This window comes from Puma concolor, chromosome C2 (genome assembly GCF_028749965.1).
Source record: "Puma concolor isolate L17-30 chromosome C2, mPumCon1.1.hap2, whole genome shotgun sequence".
NCBI lineage: Eukaryota > Metazoa > Chordata > Mammalia > Carnivora > Felidae > Puma > Puma concolor.
Window position 1 is genome coordinate 87,597,631 of NC_141675.1, and position 24,057 is coordinate 87,621,687.

Below are 24,057 nucleotides of genomic sequence, written 5' to 3' on the forward strand. Positions count from 1 at the left end.
CAATCAAGGAACACATCCGGGTTTGGGCAGGGAGGAGTGTCCTGAGGGTGCGGGACATCTTGAACCCTTCTGGGCAGATGCCTGGCTCCATCTTCCTACAAGAGTTCCTTTTCTACCTCAAAACCTGTAGATCTAAGTTCCACTGGATGAGAAGTGGCAGTATTTCACTTGGCTGTAGCATTAGAGGGCTTGGACATAATCCCATTTCTGTCTGTTTTGGACTGAATGTTTTCCACCAAAATTCACGTGTTGTAACCTTAACATGTTACAGCTCCTCCCCATGTGATGGTGTTAGGAGGTGGGGCCTTTGGGAGGTGATTAGGATTAGATGATGTCACACAAGGGTGGGGCCTTCACGATGTGATTAGTGCCTTTCAAAGAGTCGGGAGAGAGCTTGCCTCCTCTCCCTGCTCTCTGCCGAGTGCGAGGATACAAGTCTGAAGTCTGCAATCTGAAGAGAGGCTCTCACCAGAAACCAATCGTGCTGGTGCCCTGATCTCAGACTTCAAGTCTCCAGAACTGTGAGAAAGAAACTTCTGTCATTCATAAGCTACACTGTTCATGATATTTTGATATCATAGCCCTATCTAAGACACTGTCCTTTCCCTAAAATATTTCTTCAGTTCACTGCATCACCAAACTCCCCTCCAGACTGTGACCCTCGATTTACTACACAACCCCTAAAACAACTAAAGTTAGGCTCTGGGTTCTTCGGAAAGGAATCCAGTGAAGTATGTAAGCATAGTGTCCATAAGAGAGGGAGCAACTTATTAACAATACAATTACCCTCATTTTTAATACTCAAAATGAGCAGCAGGCTGCTAATGACCCAAGATCAGCCAAACAAAGAACAAACCACCGAACTGGCTTTCCTTTGAATTTCCAACCTCACACGCCTTTACTCTCACTCTTAAAGCAGGGAACAGCAGCTTGAAGCAAGAAACAGTTTCTTTTTGAAAGAGCCAAAAGACTTGAGCTTTGTATTCTCGCCCTTGACTCAACAGACCCGTTCCTGCTAAGACGCAGCCCCTGCTGCCCAGTCTGTGGCTTCTCAGAGCTGAGTCTGGCAGCAAGAAGCGTGTCCTCTCCCTCCCTCTCAGCCCCTTTGTCCTTTTTGCTCTTGGCATCCCTAAGAATGCTATTCTTTACGTGGCCAAACTTTGAAATAAAAGCACGTTTGTGAGTGTGTGTGGAGTACCCAACCTCTCTTCACTGTGACTGCCTCCCACTGACCACCCTTACCTCTGCCAGCCTTAGGGTCTCAGAACTGGGATTCTAGCAGCTACCTAGGTGCTGTGTGAACCTCCTCCCCACCCCATGACTGCAGCTGAGGGACTAGCATGGGAAGTGGAATCCCTGTCAGTATTAAGACTAGGAGTCCAATCTTGTCCTGGCTTGATCTCTTGAAAGGAGGAGAGGTATTGGCGACTGTTTTCCACAGTGTGGACTGTGTAGAAGAGAACGTTCAGGAAAAGAATGAAGAGCTGTCTCAGCGACAAGGTAGAGGTGATACTCCAGACTCCCAATGAATTTCCATTGTCTTGTCCGAGTCTCTCATAAAGTCCATTCTTGTCATTGACCTCTGTGAGATACCCTGTATCTCTAGAATTAACTCCTTTTGCTTAAACAACCTCAAGTTTCTGTTGCTTCAAATATTTTAAAAGTGTTTCCTATTCCCAATTTTAGGACCAAATGAGTTAAAAGTTGTTTCCCTCTCTCTCTCTCTCTCTCTCTCTCTCTCTCACACACACACACACACACACACACATACACACCCTACAAGAAATAATTGCTTTTCTCTTGGTTCCTAATGACATTTACCTATTATAGAACAGTTGAATAATAATAAGAAGAAATGTATTGAATACTTACTAGGTTTCTGGTACTATTCTAAGCAGCTCAATGTGCCTTTCATTTCATCGTCACAACATCCTTTAAAGGAGGTGATACTATTCCACCCATTTTACAGAAAAGGGAACTGAGGCACAGAAAAATCAAATATCCTCCCCAAAGTAACAGAACTAATAAGTGGTAGAACTGGGTTCGAACCGAGGCAGTGTTGACTTCAGGATACTTTTAATCCCTATCCTATGTATTTTACAAATCCTAGGTTACCAATGCAACCTGGCAAAAAAACCTTCCAACAAATCTGTCACACCCCTCAAATTGTTCCTGGCCCTTATTCCAACAAATCACCAAACAAAGCATTGAAGTTGTCTCCAGAGAGCAATAGCAGAATTGGTGGAGAGAAAACTTACCATGTGTATTCATTTCCTGGGGCAAAATACCACACACTGGGTGGCTTACACAGCAAAAATGTATCATCTCACTGTTCTGGAAGCCAGAAGCCTGAGACCAAAGTGTGGACAGAGTGGGTTCCTTCTGAGAGCCGCAAGGGAGGAATCTGTTCTTTGCCTCTTTCCTAGCATCTGGGGGTTTGCTCACAATCTTTGGCGTTCCTTGTCTTCTGCTTCATTATACCAATCTCTGCTTTCATCATTACATGGTGTTCTCCCTGTGTGCATGTCTGTATCCAAATATCCACTTCATGGGGTGCCTGGGTGGCTCAGTCAGTTGAGCATCCGACTCTTGATTTCAGCTCAGATCATGATCTCAGGTTTGTGGAATTGAGCCCCATGTTGGGCTCTGCACTGAGCTATGGAGACTGCTTAAGATTCTCTCTCTTCCTCTCTCTCTCTCCCTCTGCCCCTTTCCCCGTCTCGTGCTCTCTCTCTCTTAAAAAACAAGACAAAACAAAACAAAATGGGGTGCCTCAGTGGCTCAGTCAGTTAAGCGTCCAACTTTCACTCAGGTCATGATCTTGCGGTTCATGAGTTGGAAGCCTGCATGGGGCTCGATGCTGACAGCTCAGAGCCTGGAGCCTGCTTCAGATTCTGTGTCTCCCTCTCTCTGCCCCTCCCCTGCTTGCGTTTTCTTTCTCAAAGAATAAATACACATTAACAAAAAATTTTAAAAACCAAATATCCACTTTTCATAAGGACACCAATCACATTGGTTTAGAGGCCCACCCTACTCTGGGTATGACCTCAACTAATTACAAGCAATTACTCTATTTCCAAATAAGGTCATACTTTGAGGTACTGGGGATTAGGACTTCAACATATGAATTTTGGGGAGCCACAATCCAACCCATAACACAAGGTTTTATTATTTTTTTCCTGCTGCAATTTTGAATGATTAGATCTCTATTTTTTTAGAGCGGTAAAAAGTTTGATTCTAAGATGTGACAAACCACAGATACAGCTTCTCAGCTTTGGTTTAACACTGAAATTTCATTGCTACCCTTATTCAGGAAGGATACCAAATCCACCGTCCCTGAAAGAATCCTGATAAGGACACTGACCTCTTTTAAATGACTACATACATCTAGCTCACTAAGGGTCATAGAAGGACCAATAGAAGAGATATTAGATGCCTTCAGTACTAGCTCTGGCTCTGACATTGACTTGTTCTTAGTGTATGGCCAGTTGCTTTTTTGGTTTTTGTTTGTTTGTTTGTTTGTGTTTTGTTTTCTGCTTTTCCTGGTCATAAAACAAGAGATTTTGCTTCTACTCTCAGGCTCCTCAAAAGTCAGTCCTGAATGGTGATCCCCTAGTTTGAATGAGAATTATCTGGGAACTTTAAAAAAATAAAAACATATAAAACACACACACAAAAAAAACCGTGACACTGATGCCTGAGTCCATCCCCCATGCTAATTTAATCTGCCTGGGCATCTTACCTTTTAAAAACTTCCCAGATATATAGTCTCCTGACTGTGATGGATGTATACAGATGTCAAAACTTACCAAATTGCACAGTTTAGTATGTATAACTTATTGTATACCAGTTACACTCAAGCTGTTTAAAAAATTAAAAGCGCCCCAGGTGATTCTAGTGGACATCCCAAAATGAAAACCATCAAGCTGGGTCAACCTCAGATAAAGAAATGGCCCTAGTAAGGGAAGAAATCTGCTTAGGACCTAGAACCTACAACTCCAGTGTTCTTGCCTGAAAACCAAAATGATAGGAAATTTAAAAATTTAAAAAGAGGCATTAAAACATTTTAAGTGCTGGGATTGTTACAGGAGTAGGGCACACAAGAGCTAAAACAAAAAACAAACAACCCACCATGGTGGAGGGGCAAGTAGTTGTCTTTTCAGGTACTCCAGGCATCCCCGCCCCTCACTCTGCCCACGGGGTTGTGGGGCCCAGCAGGGCTGGTAGAACCAGTGAGGAAAGCAACGTGCCAGCACCTCTCACTCCCTATTCAGCAGCCTGTTGGCTGTCTCTCTCCCTAATCCAGACAGTAGTTTTAACTGCTTTTTGTGTATTTCTACCTCAGATTCAACATGTTCAAGACTGAATGCATCACCTCCTGCTCCAATCTATTCCTCCTTTTCAATTCCTTATCCTAATAGAGTACCATGATTGTCCCAAACATCCGCACCAAAAAAAGTGCCTCATCCTCTACCCACAAATGGTCTCCATTTATCTTCCTGAATGTCTCTTAAATACATCTTTCCTCTACATCTTTACAGTCACTTCCTGACGCATCTCCATTTTTCTATCACTGCCTTTTGCAGCAAGAGTAATTGTTAAAGCCCACAAATCATGCCATGCCTCTGCTCGAAAGCCTCTGAATGGCTTCCCCATGAAAAATAGGATGAAACCCAAACTCCTTAGCATGGCAATTATGGTCTGGCCCCAAACCCCTGGCTCCATATCCTCTCCCACTACTCTTCCAGTGTGCACAGTTTCCATACATACTGGATCCACTTATGCCTCTGTATCACATACATGCTACTCCATGCACCTACAAGAGTGGATCTAACCTAACTCGTATTCATCTTCTAAGACTCAGTTTTTTCTTTTTTAAGTTTATTTATTTATTTTGAGAGGGAGAGAGAGACTGTGTGTGGAAGGGGCAGAGAGAGAAAGAGAGACAGAATCCCAAGCAGGCTCTGCACCATCAGCGTGGAGTCCAATGCGAGGTTTGAACTCATGAACCATGAGACCATGACGTGAGCTGAAATCAAGAGTCAGATGCTTAACCGACTGAGCCACCTAAGTGCCTCTGAAAGACCTTTTATTTATTTATTTTTGAAAGACCTTTTAAACACTGGTTGGAAAATGTCAACAGGTTAGCTACACTAAAATAAAGGTATCTGGCTATTTCCACTACAATATGCCTTTAATTAACCTAACTTTGGATATTAGCATTTTAATAAATTACTGCAAGGAGCTGGTTTCAAGGGAGACAGGACCACAAAATCTATCCCCAATACTCAATTTCACCCCCCACCCATTTATTTATAGAGGAGAAAAGGTAGCAGAAATACTGTGACTTGCTAAATATCATACGACAGGACTTGATTTCCCTGAACTCTTGTTTTCTTGTCTAAAAAGAAACAGAAATTAAGGACTGTCAACAGGGTAACCTAAAGAAAACTCCCTAAACGATTACTTCCTAAGTCACTTATCACGAAGTCCTATATACACAAGTTGATTAACAACAATTTTAAATTCTGAGAGGCTATTTCTTTTAATGAACCATATACTGAAGAGGATAGAATTTGCCCTCAATAATATTTTAATGAATACATTAAATAAAAAGCAAATGGTTCAGGGGAGGATCCAAGAAAAGAAATTAGGACAACAGATTAGTAAAGCTCTCCCTAAACAAAAGATACAGAAATTTTACACCTACTTTTCTTCTTAGGAAATTAAAACCCTTTGTAAAATTTGAACATACTAATACATCAAGCAACTTTTGGCAACATGATCAACTAAATTCTCTTTTAAGCTTTTGGATCACAGGAGCAATTAGTTCAGCCATGCTTGCCTCTTGTAACTCTTGGCAAACATTATCAAACAACTGTTAGCTGGGGTAGATATAATGGGGGAACAGGTTCCTCGTGAATTACTATTTCCTGTTCGCCTTCCATGCTAAACATGGGAAATGTGGATTCCATTATTAAAAGACATGCAACTTATACATAGATTCCATCACATTTGGCTATTAAGCTACCTCAGTTTTCCTTTCCGACCAGTATATATATAAGTTGTTTTAAATGTAAGCAATCACAGGTGGTTAATGTTTGTTTTTAACTTTTTATTAAGAAACTAAAGCAAAACGACAGAATTTCAAAAAAATTAAAATACAGAATTCTAATTTTAATTCTAAACAAATATGAAATTTACACCCAAAACTAAAAATCAGTTTATCAATATTTAAGCATAAAGGGGAATGGCTAAAATGCATTCACAGTCATTATTTCTTCCTTATTAACCTCAGATTTACGTCCCTTTCCTTCGTGCTTCACTTAAAATAGGATACAGAATTTCTTTCTCATCTATCTTTTGTTAATATAGTCTGTAACTTCAGAGCAGCTTTAGTGTCCCTACATAATTCTTTTTCTGTTCCTTCAGGAAATGTGTGAGCACCTGCCTATTGGGCTTAGATGATGTGGGCATAAAGATGAGTCCATCAGAGATCCTGTCCTAAGATGTTTAGAGGAGATAAGACACCAACAAATAATAAATACAAATAAATTTATACAAGGTATAAAGTAATATAGCATGAGTTAAGTATAGATAAATATAAAAATAGGGAAATTTGAAGGAAGGAGAGATTACATTCAGCTAGAGAAATTAGGAATGCTTTATGAGGACAGTATTTGGATTGGGTATGGACTGTTCCTTCCAGAAAGACTTCAGAGTGGTCCTAATTGAGATGGTCTTGATTTCCAGGAAGTAATGTTTAAAACTCTTTACATTTCTATCTCTTCAAAACTGTTCATTTTTTTTAAAGATCAAAAAATATTAATATTATAGTTTATATAAACAGCAGTTTGGGGACTTAAATTATAAGTTAATTATAATACCTACTGTATGGTTTTGGGCTGTTATTTTTGTAACTCTCTTTCCCAAGTTAAATCATATCTAAAAGGCAGATGATGCCTATTCATTTAGCCATGACTTTAGTCAACTGGGCAAAACCTACTTGCTCTATGTGCTTTATAAAATCTATACCTAAATTTACATGAGTAAGAATGAAGGAGATGAAATAAATGGCTTAATAATCAAGTCAGATAATGAAAACAAATGGCAACTATGAAATGATTACATATATTAACCACAGAACTCCTTGTATGAAAAGTTTTAATGAATTGTGAGCCATTGGCCATTACAGAATTTAAGCCTTAATGTTTCTTTCCTATGTAGAACCAGATAATTAAAACAGCCTATCTCAAGTATGACAGAAGACCATAGTATGAATAAGAGTAATAGTATTGAGTGTTTGCACATCTGCATGCTTCACTAAAGTTAAGAACCAAAGAGAACGCTCCCGGTTTCCCAAGTCAACAAAGTAAATTCAATTACATATTTTTCTTTCCTGATCATAGTTTCAGTTGAAATACAACAAATACTACTTTGCCTTTCAATAGCACTTTTTATCCATCACACAAGTACTTTCCCATTATTTTCTCCTTTACCCTCAATATACTTGTGAGGTAGTGAAGGGAGCAGGGATTTTTTTTTTTTTTTAATTTTGCAGATGAGAAAACTTAAGGTGAATTTAAAACTCAACCTTAGCAGCATATTGAAATCACCTAGGAAGCTTAAAAAAATCCTTATGACCATGTCCAACATCAGAACAACATCAGAATTTTAGGGTATGAGACCCTAAAAGCATCAAGATTTTTCAAAATGTAGATGACTCCAAAGTACAGCTAAGTTTGAGAACCACTGGTTTAGATGACTGACACTCAACTTTCAGGTGCAACATCTTCTACCTGAATGCTCTCTCAGCACCAATGAAAAAGAGATTCCTTTTCCTTGAACATTGTAATAGTTTGGTTTAATATTCTCTGTACAGCTATTGGTATCCAGTAATAAAATACCAAGTTACAAATGAAGGTTCTTCATTCCCCTGACGCTCATTCTAAATATGAACCTCCATTCTATAAAATTGCAAATAGCGTATTAGAGAATTTCAGTTTTGAGATAAGAATGGCTTTTTGTTAAATATTTAGGCAATTATTTGATTCTAGGTTCAATGTGCAATAACCCCATGTTTCTGTTTTCCATTCAGCACCTTCAAAACTTTGTTACAAATGAATGTTTACTAATAAGACAAAACAGAATTTATAAACAAAACTCTCGCAAACGCTCTTGGAATTGGCTATATCATACCCTGAAAAAAGACCAAGCACATAAGGGACTTTATTGTTTTATCATTTATCAATCTTCATCCTGAACCAGTTTTCTTTAAATTTTAAACTTTGCCAATTAAATTGAGTTGTTCTACACCAAGAAAAATCAATTTCTGTAGCAGCTATATTCTCTAATACATTTAACATATAGTCTTACTCTGTACTATTAAATATGGTTTTTCAGGAGGTTTCTTCTTGACATGGATATTGAAAAGGACTTTTAACGGATTTCACCTTTAAGCAACATACCAAATACACAATAAATATTTGTAAACCTGTCAGGTGGCAAAAATAAATCTTTGTTCATGACTGAAATCCCCTGCTTCATGAGAGTACTGATAAGCTTAACTCTCAAGGAGCAACCCAAGAACCCCAGCCAGGTGCTTGGTATCTCTAATTTGATTAGATTTAAAACAAAATTACGCACAGCAATAACCTAAAAGGCAAAGATTTCATCTGCCTTAGTCAATTCTTATCACAAAGATGCATCTGAAACCATACATTTATACTTTCATACGGAAGGATGTTTGTTTCTCTTATAACAAAAGAAAATCTCTGCTCATGTATGTTAGATTAACTCAAGAATATTAGTGAAATCAGATTTATTAGTCAAAAACTAATGTCAAGCTCTTCTACAATGAAACCTTCAAAATATTGCCAACCTGAAGTTTTCAGCACAAGGTATTTTATTTCAAGTCCCATGGGGGCAATTATCTATGATGAGATTAAGAACATTCTTAACCTGGGTTCAGGCTGGCACTGTTTCAGGTGGGTGAGTAAACATTTTCTTGATAACCCCAATGAAGAGTCTGAGGCTTAGATTTGTTGCCATGATGTAAACAATATAAAATTTAAAAAAAAATTATAATATCTATAGCATTATGAAATTACAAAATAAAAGGACCATTAATTCTCTTCCTTAGGTCTGTGACTAACAGCTTTCATATTTGAGGCCTGTAAGAGCAAATGGCAATGTTCTGTGTTGTTATGAGATACTTTCTCAGAAGGCCAAAAAATAAAACCAGATACTATAAGATGCACATTATTCTTATTACTACTGATACATGTATGATTAGAAATAGATTTGCCTTCCCTCAATCTTAAACTCAAGAGACTGAGGGATCTTTACAATAATTTTGATCATTAAAAGAAAAATAACCAGACTGTAATAGCTATGGAAACTGTAAACCAAATTAATTTAAAAATGAGCCAATACAGCACATCTCCTCTTAATCCTCTTCTTTGTAGTTACCTAATTTTCCCTAAATGTTATTCTAATTTTGTACCATGTAGTGGTTTTTAAGAAATTGAACTAGAACAAAGCAACCCCTTTGTCCTGTTTTTGTTTTTACAGGTTTTTTTACACACTTATTATATATACAACTTTTAAAATAGCTGCACAATTTTACATCTCACTGTTAGAGAAGTGCAGTCCAGGCAGACCATGCTTCTCAATATATTAAAAATATTAAATAAAACCCAACCAGTTTCATACTTTTCTAATAGTCAAGCTGGCTGGAAAAAAAGGGTCTGGAGAAAAAACAGGCAGTTGTAAAACAGGATCAGTCTTTCTTCACAAACACACTACTTAAAAATCTTGCTATTTCCTTATCTTATCCCTTTTATAGCATCTCTAAAATCTCACCTTAAAAGTTGGAAATAACACATTGCTAACTTAGAGACAAAATCTGTTGCAACATGCATATGTCAACTGCCCACTCAACCAACTGCAACCCTGAGGATTTTTCTGGCCCAGTAGAAAGAGGAAACACTAAGATAATCTCTGCTGTAGAGTTGCTTCTCCAGTTAACAATTTCATGTGTTTTTCAGGATGTTTCTTGGGCATGCATGTATGACACTGTCACTTCATGATTCTACTTTCCACAAGCAGGTATCTTCTCCATTCAGTTTTTCATCCCAAGAAAGCCACTGTCATCCATCCAAAGGTTTTCCAAGGTAAACCAAAGTCACTTCTGTGTTGCCATATACAGCAGAAACTGCTGGATATAAGCAGGCCTTTGGAAGTCCTCTAAAGGCAACCCCCAGGAACTCATATCCACGTTCAAAAGCTAAAGTCTTATCTTCCATGTCCAAAATGACTCGAATTCTTTCTCCTATCTGAAAATAGACACCAAAAGAAGGTTAGAAGAAAACTCACCAAGGGCATAGCTAGAAGAAATAAGACACAAATCAATAAGTTAAAATATTAAGAATATATAGTCTAACAAGGGGCTCAAACTCGTGACCCGCGAGATCATGACCTAAGTCGAAGTTGGACACTCAACTGACTGAGCCACCCATGTGCCCCAATTTCTTTTTCTTTTTTTTCTTTTTAGAGAGAGTGAGAGTGCGCATGTGCATGCAAGTGAGTGAGCTGGGGAGGGGCAGAGGGAGAGGGAGAGAGAAAAATCTTAAGCAGGATCCATGCCCAGCCGGGAGCCCTAGGTGGGGCTCGGTCTCATGACCACAAGATCATGACCTGAGCCAAAATCAAGAGTCCAACACTTAACTGACTGACCCATCCAGGTGCCCAATAGTTGTTTTTTTTTTTTTAAGATGGGATCTGCATTTAATACCAAAAATTTAAATGTTCCTACTGAACAGTTCCCAGATTTTATTTACTCTTTGTTTAAAGGCTTTTCTTAGAAGTTTACCACTAAAATCTGTAACTTGGTATATTTTACCAAAAATGTCTATCTAACCGTTTCAAATTATTACAATATGTATATACAACGGAATATTATTCAGCCATAAAAAGAAATGCAATTTTGATATATGCTATAACACAGATGATCCTTGAAAATGTTATGTTAGGGGCGCCTGGGTGGCTCAGTCGGTTAAGCGGCCGACTTTGGCTCAGGTCATGATCTCGCTGTCCGTGAGTTCGAGCCCCGCGTCAGGCTCTGTGCTGGCAGCTCAGAGCCTGGAGCCTGTTTCAGATTCTGTATCTCCCTCTCTCTCTGACCCTCCCCCGTTCATGCTCTGTCTCTCTATGTCTCAAAAATAAATAAACGTTAAAAAAAAAAAATTAAAAAAAAAAAAAAAGAAAATGTTATGTTATGTGAAATAAGCCAGACACAAAAATATATATTTGTATGATTCTACTTATATAAAGCACCTACAATATTCAAATCGTAGAGTCAGAAAATAGAATAGAGGTTACCAGAGGATGGAGGAAAGGAGAGATGAGAAGTTATTGCTTAATGAGCATAGAGTTTGTGCTGCGGATGATGAAAAAGTCTTAGGTATAGATAGTGGTGATGGATAAACATATTGTGAATGTATTAATGCCACTGCACTGTATACTTACAAATGGTTAAAATAATAAAGGTGTATGTTTTATCACAATAAAAATTACCATAATAAAAACACTCATATAACCTTTAAAGTTGACAAAACAGTTCTTCAAACAGTGTGGAACTTATATAATCATGAAGAGCCAAATCTGACCATAGGTTCTAAAGATGCAGAATAGGCTTATTAGTCATTTTATGGGCCACTGCTCTGAAACACCTGTTTGTTATAAAAACAGCAAACTAAAGCAGAAGCACAATACATCCAGTTATTTTCCTACATGGAAAAGTGCAGACAAACAAGGACAGAAGGATATTTTACTTTTATAATTTGCATCTATAAAAGGTTGTTTTATTTACATACTTGGAGGCAGAAAGTCCTAACATTAGCAATCAAAAGTCAGAATTTAATACCTCCCAATTATGATAACTCCTGCTATTGTTACTTTCCCTCATTGTACTTCCTGTCATAGACAACTACAAACATTTACTTTTTTCTTCTCTTTGCCCAACTCATAGATTAACTAACACCCCATTTTATGGACCTACGAACATCCTAATTACCATCACCACTATTGCCACCAACAAAACAAACAACAGCAAATAGAAATGAAAAGTTAATATTTTGTTGGGTATTCATTTTGTGGTTTATTTGTATTATCTCATTTAATCCTCACATCTATCCTAGGATTTCTCCCTATTTTACAGAAGATGGAAACTAAGATGACAGAACCACTCCTGGTGAAATTTGCATATCTGTTTTACCTTTGACTGAGCATACAGCATGTACACAGCACAGAGAACAGAAAGCAAAAGTCTTACTAGCTTTAGGTGTCAGAGAGCAAAACTTGGGAGATGGCAGAGCAACTGGAAATTTAGAGGAGGAACTCCAGAAGTAATGGAACCATAAAGCGGATGAGCCCTAAATCCAAGAATTAACTCTGACCAAATCACTGTATAATCACTGTCTTACACAGACACAGGGGAAACCCCAATAAAACCAGGCTGGTAAGATAGCAGCTAGAAGCCAAACCTCCCCCGCTGCAAAAACAAAACAAAACAAAAACCAACAAAGACATTAGCTGCTATATACCATGGGGGAGACAGAGTTCACAATTTGAAGAATCTAGGCAAGTTAACTGCCTACTAAAACAAGAAAACCCACACATTTCAGAAAAAACAAAGTGATTCCTAAAAACAAAACACTCCAGTATTACTAGTATATTATCTATAATTTCCAATTTTCAACTTAAAAATGACTGGATATGAAAAGAAACAGGAAAGTACAACTCATACTCTGGGGGGAAAAAAGCAGTCAATAGAAACCAATTCCAAGTAGGCCTACACGTTGGATTTGGTGGACAAAGACTTAAAAGCAGTTATGATAAATATGTGCAAAGAATTAAAGACAAATCTAATATTAATGAATGGACAGACAATCTCAATGGCAAAATGGAAACTATAAAAAGGAGCCAAATGAAAATTCCAGAGTTGAAAAATACAATACACAAAATTCACTACCCTGGCCTAATAGCCATAGAATCTATGAACTTGAAGATAGAGCAATAGAAATTACCTGATCCAAAAAACAAAGAGAAAAAAGATTTTTTTTTTTTAAAAAAAATTTTTTTTTTCAACGTTTATTTATTTTTGGGACAGAGAGAGACAGAGCATGAACGGGGGAGGGGCAGAGAGAGAGGGAGACACAGAATCGGAAACAGGCTCCAGGCTCTGAGCCATCAGCCCAGAGCCCGATGCGGGGCTCGAACTCACGGACTGCAAGATCGTGACCTGGCTGAAGTCGGACGCTTAACCGACTGCGCCACCCAGGCGCCCCGAGAAAAAAGATTTTTAAAAAAGAACACAACTTCAGAGGCAGAGAGATCAGGACAATATCAATTGTAGTCCAACAACTACATTAAATGTAAATGGATTAAACACTCAAATCAAAAGGCAGAGATTGTGAGATTGGGTTAGATTAAGAGACCTAATTATATGCCAGCTAGGAGACCCATTTTATTTATTTATTTTTTTTTTTAATTTTTTTTTCAACGTTTTTTATTTATTTTTGGGACAGAGAGAGACAGAGCTTGAACGGGGGAGGGGCAGAGAGAGAGGGAGACACAGAATCGGAAACAGGCTCCAGGCTCCGAGCCATCAGCCCAGAGCCCGACGCGGGGCTCGAACTCACGGACCGCGAGATCGTGACCTGGCTGAAGTCGGACGCTTAACCGACTGCGCCACCCAGGCGCCCCTAGGAGACCCATTTTAAACAAAGACAGACTGAAAGTAAAAGAATAGGGAAAAAGAGGTACCTTGCAATAGTAAGCATAAGAAGGTTGAAGTTGCTATATTAACATCAGACAAAATAGACTTAAAGACAATACTAAAATCTCCAACTATACTTGCTAATTTACCTATTTCTTCTTTCAGTTCTTTAAGTTTTTGCCTCATGTGTTTTAGAGCTGTTTTATCAGGTGCATACACATTTACAATTGTTATAGCTCTCTATCTGATTAACTCCTTTATCATTATGAAATGACTCTAATAATAACCTTATTCTTTTTTATTATTTTTTTTTACTTTTGAGAGAGAGAGAAACAGAGAGACAGAGCATGAGCAGGGGAGGGGCAGAGAGAGGAGACACAGCATCCAAAGCAGGCTCCAGGCTCTGGCATAGAGCCTGATGTGGGGCTTGAACTCGTGAATCACAAGATAATGACCTGGGCTGAAGTCAGATGCTCACCAACTAAGCCACCCAGGTGCTCCTAATATCTCTTATTCTTAAGTCTATAATTCTTTAAAATTTCCAATTTCTTTTTAATTTTTTTTAATGTTTGTTCATTTTCTGAGAGAGAGAGATTCAGAGAGAGAGAGAAAGAGTGCAAGTAGGGGAGGGGCAGAGAAAGAGAGACACAGAATCTGAAGCAGGCTCCAGGTTCTGAGTTGTCAGCATAGAGCCTGATGCGGACTTGAACTCAGGAACCGCAAGATCACAACCTGAGCCAAAGTCAGATGCTTAACCGACTGAGCCACCCAGGCACCCCTAAAATTTCCAATTTCTTATCAGAATATTGTGTTTTAGACTCTGTTGACTCTATGCTAATCATATGGCATTTACAAATAGGAACTATAATTTTGACCCTAGAATCAAATGAGTATGCCATTAAGATAAGATGAAGAGAGTAAAAAAAAAACTCAGTAGTTTGCCTAAATTTGCCTGTCTTATAGAAATCACTGACATCCCAGAGGCTCTGAATCCACAAACAGATTAATGAATAGCAGAGGGTGAATATGTATGCGCATGTGGCCACAGGTACATTTCTGGGAGTGAGAAGTCTAGAAAAAAGTAGGTTTGGATGTGACATGATACAGGAAAAAGGACAATCTTGCATGAGTTGGCAAACTATGGTCATTGGACCAATCTTGCTTGCAGCCCATAAATAAGGTTTTACTGGAACACAGCTATGAACACTCATTTACATATTATCTATGGTTGCTTTTGTACTACAACAACAGAGTTGAATAGTTGTGACAGAGACCATAGGGACCACAAGGCTTGAAATATTTATTACCTGCCCTACATAGAAAAAAGTTTGCCAACCCCTGATTTAGAGCAAAGACAGATAGCTCAAGGTCAATATGTATTAGGAAACAAATACAGAAATACTAAAAGATTATTAAAGTAGCAAAGAAAGGCCAGTTACACTATTTATTTGTAAATTACCAAAAAGACACACAAAGCTGCTATATAAAATTTTGTGAACTTAAAACAAATTAATGATTTGTGATTTGACAAAGGACCACAACTGAGAAAATACCTAGTTTCTCACCTGATATTTTGGTGCATTGTTGCACTGTGGAAAACTGCCATTGACTTCTCCGTTATGTAGTAGATTATTGTCCACCAGATTCCAGCCCCAGCTCTGGTCATCACTGCCCAGTAATGCCACATACCCTTGGCATTGCATGGGGGCTCGCTTTGTAGCAATTCCAATCACTGCCACAGTGCCCAGAGGGCCTTCCCACCACACTTCCCATGCATGGCGGCCCTCACTGAAACCAATCTTGGTCCTTGCACCATCAGTACTCTGAGCAATGGGGTTTCGATGTAAAGTAAAACCATTTTTCTTAATGTAGACATTCCTGGAGCAGTCATTAGTGCTGAAGGCATGTTGGAAAGCACGCACCTGAAAAGATGAAAAGCAGACCAAAGAAATAGAAATTTGATTTTTCTTAAACATTAAAAAGTATCCATGGTTTTAGGCTACATGTTTTTAGACAATAAAGTTATATATTTTTAAATAATACAGTATGTATTTCCAAAAAATGGCTAGTTTCAGGATGGAATATTAACAAAAGATGCATGCAACATTTAAAATAACTGCTGGGGTGCCTGGGTGGCTGGAGGCTTAGTTGGTTAAGCCTCCAGCAACAGCTCAGGTCATGATATGGCAGTCTGTGGTTTTGAACCCCGCATCGGGCTCTGTGCTGACAGTTCAGAGCCTGGAGCCTGCTTTGGATTCTGTGTCTCCCTCTCTCTCTGCCCCTCCCTTGCTCGTACTCTGTCTCTCTCTCTCTCTCTTTCAAAAATAAATAAACATTAGAAAATAAAAAATAAAATGACTGCCAACTGCTTTATTATTTATCAAAATTCTAAACTATGGTATCATTTCTCCAAATAGACTTCTTAAAATATCAAAAGATATACACAAGAATCCTTATATTTTAGAGATAATACCGAAATGTTTATGGATGACATGAGGATATCTCAGAATTGCTCTGAAATATCCAGGGCTGGAGTGAGAGAATGGGTAGGGTAAACACAAAACTAGATTATCTGTATATTTAATCATTGGTAAAGCTTGGTGATAGGTTTGGGAGGTTCATTAAACTATTTCCTCTCCTCTAGTTTATATTTAGTATTTTTATATCAAAAAGTTAAGGGATATACAGTTTTCATGCTGGCAATACTGTCATCAAAAAATACTTTTATTGAAAAGAATTTTTTTAATGTTTATTTTGCTAGAGAGCAGGAGAGCGTGTGCGCACGTGAGCATGCAGGGGAGGGGCATAGAGAGAGGGAGACACAGAATCCAAAGCAGGCCCCAGGCTCTATGCTGTCAGCACAAGAGCCTGGCATAGGGCTCGAACCTACATACCACGAGATCATTACCTGAGCTAAAGTCGGACGCTTAGCCAACTGAGCCACCCAGGTACCTCCCCAAAATATTTTAATTTTTTTTTTAACGTTTATTTATTTTTGAGACAGAAAGAGACAGAGCATGAACGGGGGAGGGGCAGAGAGAGGGAGACACAGAATCTGAAACAGGCTCCAGGCTCTGAGCTGTCAGCACAGAGCCCGACACGGGGCTCGAACTCACGGACCACGAGATCATGACCTGAGCCGAAGTCGGCCGCTTAACCAACTGAGCCACCCAGGCGCCCCTACCTCCCCAAAGTATTTTAATAGAGAACGTAGTCATAGCAGTTCTAAAGTTTATGAAAAATTTTAATAACCACAAACTATGTTAGATCCTCAGCCTCCTTGCTAGTTTTATTACTCATACATGGAGACAGCACTACTCTCATTTTACCAAATCAAATAACCCTTTAGACAGCATCTAATTTCAAGCACTAGAATTTATAAAGAGATAGTCATTAAGAGCAGCTACCATAGATATGACAGATTAGTTGATCTTCACTAATCAGTTTTGTAAGCTTCCAAAATAAGGGCAGTATGGAAATTGCTACTCTGTCTAAATAGTAAACATTTCTCATGCTTTAATAATTTAAAGTTTTTGATTTCTATGTTTTTTGAAAATCCCTTGGGGCGCCTGGGAGGCTCAGTCGGTTAAGCGGCCGACTTCGGCTCAGGTCATGATCTCACGGTCCGCGAGTTCGAGCCCCGCGTCGGGCTCTGTGCTGACAGCTCAGAGCCTGGAGCCTGTTTCAGATTCTGTGTCTCCCTCTCTCTGAGCCTCCCCCGTTCATGCTCTGTCTCTCTCTGTCTCAAAAATAAATAAACGTTAAAAAAAAATTTTTTTAAAGAAAATCCCTTATTCAAATGACCCCAAAGCAGCCAAAGGCTGGGATATACTGCTTTAGTTAATCTGAGCCACCAACTCCAGAATCACAGAATTTCAGCATTAGGAAGGGCTTTAAAGGGACCTACTGCAACACAGGGATGAGGGCACAGACCTAAAAGTCAACATGTAGCTAGAGCAAGAGTCCCAAAGAGAAGTCTGGTATCTAGCCCCTTCATCCAGTGTTCAGTTCCTATTTGCCAGTACCTCACTGCTTCATTATTACACTGTAGGGCAGAGACATTAAAAAACAAACAAACACTCTGCTTGATTCAGGAGGCTGTAATACTGAAGTATTTAAAAAAAATTTTTTTTAACTTTTATTTATTTTTGAGAGACAAAGAGAGACACAGCAGGAGCAGGGGAGGGGCAGAGAGAGAGAGGGAGGCAGAATCGGAAGCAGGCTCCAAGCTTTGAGCTGTCAGCAAAGGGCCCAAGACGGGGCTCGAACCCACGAACCGTGAGATCATGACCTGAGCCGAAGTCGGACACTTAAGCGACTGAGACACCCAGGCACCCCAATACTGAAGTATTTCTAAATATTTTCCTATCTGTTCCTATTATAACACACTTTTAAGCACATAAAATATCAGAACATAAGATTAAATGGGTGAGTAAAATGTCCCCCAAATATTATTTAAAAATTCAACAGATTATTATCAAGACAAGAAAATATAAAATATTTTGTAAAATCACTATAAAATATTTAACTGATAATTACCTATGCCTATTCCCTAATTCTTACAAATATCAATTGCTTTTTCTCTATCCTTCGTTGTCACGACGACACTGTTGCCAGCCTCTTCTCCAAACTGCTATGACTTCTTCCTATTACTCCGGACTAATCTTTCTTCACTGTACCCTTTTCTGGTGACCACCATACCTCTGCCCCCTAAAACTCTCCTACACTCAATAATTAACTCTCTACCTAAATTCTTTCCAGACCTATTTTTCTAAAACAGCACCTTTATCACATTTCATCTCAGTTCAATAACCTTTGATGGTTCCATACTAACTACTATTCTTCCTGGTTTTCAAAGCTCTCCAGGTCTGGTTCCTCCTATTTCCCTTTTTTTTTTTTTTAATTTTTTTTTAATGCTTATTTATTTTTGACAGAGAGAGAGAGAGACAGAGCATGAGCGGGAGAGGGGCAGAGAGAGAGGGAGACACAGAATCTGAGGCAGGCTCCAGGCTCCGAGCTGTCAGAGCCCGATGTGGGGCTCGAACCCACGGACCGCGAGATCATGACCTGAGCCGAAGTCGGATGCTCAACCGACTGAGCCACCCAGGCGCCCCTCCTATTTCCCTTTCTAACTTCATGTTGTTCTCCCTATCTGTAGTATCATAGCTACTTTCCTCCTCCAACATAAACTGTATCTTCTAAAACCTGAATCAGTCTTACCACTTGTATGAAGTTATTCTAACCACGACTACCGAATCTCCCTGATTTTGCTCTCCTAAGTTCTTTTCCACCACAGTTGGCACCATACAACATTTAAGTCTGCATCCAACACAACCACTTGATTCTAATAGAAAATACATTGAAAAACAACAAGAACAAAAACAATAGCAATACTAATCTCACCTAAATTGAGCAAACCTCTCTGAGTCTAAGACGGAAGAGCATAAGGAACACTACTGGAATGGAATCTGCAAAATCCAGACTGAGGGAAACTCTACAGGGTAAACAACCTGGTTTTTTCAACAGATAAGTTTCAGGAATGGGAGTTAGTAGGTGAATCTGTTGGCTAAAATAGCCTTAAGAGATATATATCAGCAGTTTGCCATGAGAACCTTACACAGATATTGATTAAATAAACTGACAATTTTAAATATAACATTTGACATTTATAAAACAATTAGAAATTTGAACACTGCATTGTTTATGTTAAGGAATTATTGTTAATTTCTTTACACTTTAGGTGTGATGATATTGTGATTATAATAAGTGTGCTTATCTTTTAGATTTGGATACTGAACAATTGAGATGAAATGAAAAAATAATAAATAAAACTAATAAATAAAAACAATCCATAGTTTCTTTCCCACAGTCTCATGTACAACCTAAATTTTACATTGTAACAAACGCCTTTAAGACCTACTTTAGGATCTAGGTCTGAAAATCTGAGAATATATTATACTTAGATGCTAAGTATGACTGGCATTATTGATGTTCCTTGGTAACATGAAAAATATGAACTTTCAAAAAGAAGACAAATCCTAAATAGACCAGCAATTCCAAATACTTTCCAGTTTTATGCTATCCCACACCTGTCCGCATCCTCCTCCCAGTTACCCAGGCTCCCTGGAAATCCTATCTGACTCTTCTTCCTCATCTCACCCACTCTCAGTTAGCTGTCCTATATGGATTTGTTCTCTGCAATAGCTCTCCCAGCCATCCTCTTCTCTCCTCTACACACTTGTTCAGGTAGGTCTTAGGTACCTCTGGTATAGGTACTAACCCCTGTTCTGTCCAATTCATCTTATGGCCTAGTTTTTCTAAAGCACAGTACTTATCTGTCACTGCTCTGTTCAAACTTCTATGGTTTATAATAGTAGAACAAAGCCCAAACTATACACTGAAGGCTACATGCCAAGGACATCCATGATGAGTTTCAGCTTACCTTTATAATTGTATTTTCCACTACTTCAACTCAATCTCACTAGACCCTATATAAAGATAGAAATCTTTAGCCTTTCCTCTAAGCTCCAAACTGTAACAGCTGCCTATCTGAAATCTCTCGGAGTCTCAAAAACACTGTAAATTCTACTCTACCAAAATTGAACTCACTGCTATTTCTCCTAAATCTAGCCCAGGTGATTCTCATATTATGTAAGCTAGATATCTAGGAGTCATTCTTAACACCTCCCTCTTTCTCACCCCTATTTCAAATCTATTACCAAATCCTGTAGGTTTTACTTCCTAAATCTTTCTTGTTTCTCCCCATCTCCTCCACTACCCACTTCCTAGCGGATCTATCCATATTTCTAAGGTCCCCCTCCAATCTGTTCTCCATACCAAAGTCAGAAATAACCTCTTAAAAATGCAAAAAAAAAAAAAAAAAAAATCACATCACCAATCCCCACACTCCTAACCCCCTCTTGCTTCTAATCCAAAATGGCTTCCCTGTAGTTTGGCCTCACTCCACCTCTTCCATCTTCTCTCAAACCTGTCTCACCTTTGTTCTGATTCAGCCACACTGATGTATTCTCTGTCCCTCATAATCATCAAGTTCTGTCCCAGAAGTCTTCTCTCTCCCCTTGGCTTTATTGTTCAGGTCTCAGGACATGCATTATTTCCTCAGAGGAAAGCCTTTCTTGACCTCCATACCTAGGTCAAATCCTCCATCTCTGACATTCAGAGCACTGTGCACCTCTCTCTCCTTCATAGCACCTACCACAGATGCAATTTTACAATTGTGTATTTGATTAATATCTATTTCCCCCCACGAGACTCTAAGCTCCATAAGCAAGGCATCCATTAAGAGTTTTGTGTCTGTTTTTATTCATCATTGCATCTGCAAAAGTGAGCATAGTGCCTGGAGATCACCCTTTTTAAAGTAAACATATATGCTGTGCAAAGCCTTTGCTTTCCTCTTGTCCTACTTCTTTCAGAGTATTTCTTCTTAGTAAAATGTTCAAATCCTCCCTATCTTTAAAATTCAAATCAAATATAATCCTAACCTCAAACCCTCTCCAAGCCTCCACTCAACTTGTAAATCTCTCCTTTCACTGAAATTCTAATTCTAGTGTGTGTGTGTGTGTGTGTGTGTGTGTGTGTGTGTGTGTATACTGGGAGTATACGTTTTATATATATATATATATATATATATGTACACACACACACACACACACACACACATATATATATATATATATATATATGTCACAGGAGCAATTTCTATCATGTGTTAATTATTTCTATACATTTTTCTTCTCTACTTGACTGAGGACTTCCTTACTAGGGTCTCTGACTTCTTTTGAATTAATCTTTTTATCCTCAAGACATTCTTCCTGTGTCCTGCAACATCTGAACGAACATATGATTAGTAGAAATCTACAATACCTATCATGGGTGTGGTAGAAAGACAATATAAAGTATTAAAAACCTAAGAAACCTAAAATATCTCTGGAAGGATACAGGTAACACAGGTTGCCTCCAAGAAGGCAAACTGGGTGGCTGGCAGACAAGGGCAAAAGGCAAGACATTTTGCTTATACTATATTGCTTCTTTTGCATGTTGACTTACATGAACACACTAACACATACTGTCATATGAATCCTGCCTCATGTAAATGTATCTTTTACAGACCAATTACAAAAATGTCTTAAAGCCTACTTTGCCTGATAAAACTGCAATGTTCTGCATGCTACTACATAAATTACAACTAGTATCCACTGAGTATCCACCATGTGTAAATTAATGTGTTGGGGCACCTGGGTGGCTCAGTCGGTTAAGCACTGACTCTTGATTTCAGCTCATGTCATGATTTCACATTTCATTTTGTGAGATCGAGCTCCACGTCCAGCTCCGCACTGATAGCCCAGAGCCTGCTTGGGATTCTCTTTTCCTCTTTCTCTGCTCCCCTCCCACTCACTTGTGCACGTGCTCTCCCTCAAAATAAATAAACTTAAAAAAAATTAATGTGCTATTTCACTTAATAGAAAAAAACTAATTTGATAGTTGACATACTTAATTGCAACATTCCTTATCTTATTGAACTAAAACCTGCTTTATTACAGAAGAATAAATTTTACATCTATTTCATACAGGGAAAAAAATTTTACTTCACTCTGACCCCCCCTTTGGCAGTCTAGCTTTAAAAAGGGTATCTCCTTTTTTTAGTTATTAATGTATTTTTTATGTTTACCACATTCTAGGACAGACTTCATCCTCTCTCACATATGCTCTTGGTGACTGCTATACTTAATAGCTGTTATCCATCCAACTGAATTCAAGCTCGAGGTCTTTGTTTATATTGCCTGGAGAATCTTCTCAGCCCTACCATAACCTGTTACTTGAAATTTTTATTTGTATATGAAAAAGACAGGAATGTGCACAAGAATCTAGGGGGAAAAGGCATCAAAACCAGAATCAGCACATAAGATGACACACAGAATAGAAGAGGCACACCATCAAGGTGGAACTATGAAAAAGTTGGCAGGGAAGTTAGCCAATAGTGGAACAAGGCAGTATTAGGATGGTTAAATGGTGCTGACGGGGAAGGGGAGAGGATGTTCTATTCAAACCTGTAATTTGAAAGTTAGCAGGATGTCTAGGACTACACTCACTTACAAGTCTGAAACATAATCGAGGGAATGAAAGAGAACTTAGGCGAAAATAGAATAAAATAGTTATAAATCACAGCTTGAAAAGAGTGAGGTGAATGTGGGGTGAAAGCAAAGATCTTAGAAATCCAGCCGGTGTTAAGGCAGCTAAGATGATCTAATAAAAAATGGGAAAGTATTGAATGGCACAACAATGGGGGTGGTCTGTCTTTATGGGGAAAGTCTGTGGAAAGTGGAATGAGTGATGGAAACCAGTAACTGGAAACTATCTGGTCCTTTAAAAAGTGTATCACGGAAGTGAGGGGGGTAGGTTTAAGGAGCAGAACTTCAAAGAGAAGAGAGGATCTTCATGGAGGGGGACGTGAAGTAAGGTACAGACTGCAGCCGTGCAAAGGCGGGATGGTGAGGCGAGGCGTCTGAGTCAGAGCTCAGATGAGAAGCACTGAGATTGAGAGCGGCGCAGAGAAGCGGGACTGGGGGCAGCGGCGTGGCCCGGGGCTCCCTCACCTTGGCCTTGTAGCTGGGCAGGTTGCAGAGGATGTCCGTGCGCAGAGCCTCTTCTGCCAGGCGGCGGGCGCAAAGGCTCCGCCACACCTCGCTGTTCTCATCACCGTGCAGGCAGCGGTACCAGTGCTTGCACACCAGGGCGCAGCTCCGCAGCTCGGACAGCTCCAGGTAGGAAAACACCAACTCCAGCACCCGGCTGGGCAGCCGGCCCCCTGCGCCCGCGGACCCGGATCCCGAGCCGCCGACCGCGCCGCCGCCGCCGCTACAGCCAGCGCCACCAGAGGCTCCGCCAGGCCCCGGGGCTGGTGCCGCCATCGCCTCACCAGCCGGCCCAAGGGCCGCCGCTGCCGCCGCCTCTTCCCCCCGTCTCTGCTGGGGAGGCCAAGCCTCGCCTTAAGACCGAAGCACCTCGCTCACCGCCCCTTTCACAGCCAACCACCGGCCCTCCACCACTCCCGCCCCTGCCCGGGGGCGTCCGCCGCGCGCCCCGCCTCACTGAGGGCAGACGCACCGGCCGCACGGGCGTCCCCCGCCCCTCCTCCCCGGCTCAGCGCGGGCGTCGGAACCGCCCGACTCGCACGGCCTCCCCGCGGCGCGCCCGTGGCTCCGCCATACTGGTTGAGGGCACGAAGCAAGGGCGCACGCCCAGCTCGCTCGCGGTTC

The 24,057-nt window shown here is 39.8% G+C and overlaps 1 protein-coding gene across 1 annotated transcript; it reads right to left on the reverse strand.

The window, feature by feature from the left end:
- Nucleotides 1–7,147: 7,147 nt before the first annotated feature.
- On the reverse strand, nt 7,148–24,036 carry FBXO45 (F-box protein 45). The gene is made up of 3 exons (XM_025914008.2): nt 23,395–24,036; nt 15,346–15,702; nt 7,148–10,337 (listed from the first exon to the last, which is right to left on the reverse strand). Exons 1-3 carry the CDS (start codon nt 23,707–23,709, stop codon nt 10,152–10,154), a joined length of 858 nt encoding a protein of 285 aa, XP_025769793.1. The 5' UTR covers nt 23,710–24,036; the 3' UTR covers nt 7,148–10,151.
- Nucleotides 24,037–24,057: the final 21 nt, after the last annotated feature.

Excerpts from the sequence above, each read along its gene's own strand:
- FBXO45 (XM_025914008.2), bottom strand. The coding sequence starts at position 23,709 with ATGGCGGCACCAGCCCCGGGGCCTGGCGGAGCCTCTGGTGGCGCTGGC. Across the intron at positions 15,703-23,394 it reads TGCCCAGCTACAAGGCCAAG|GTGCGTGCTTTCCAACATGC; the intron begins GTGAGGGAGCCC and ends TCATCTTTTCAG. Across the intron at positions 10,338-15,345 it reads ACAATGCACCAAAATATCAG|ATAGGAGAAAGAATTCGAGT; the intron begins GTGAGAAACTAG and ends GTCTATTTTCAG.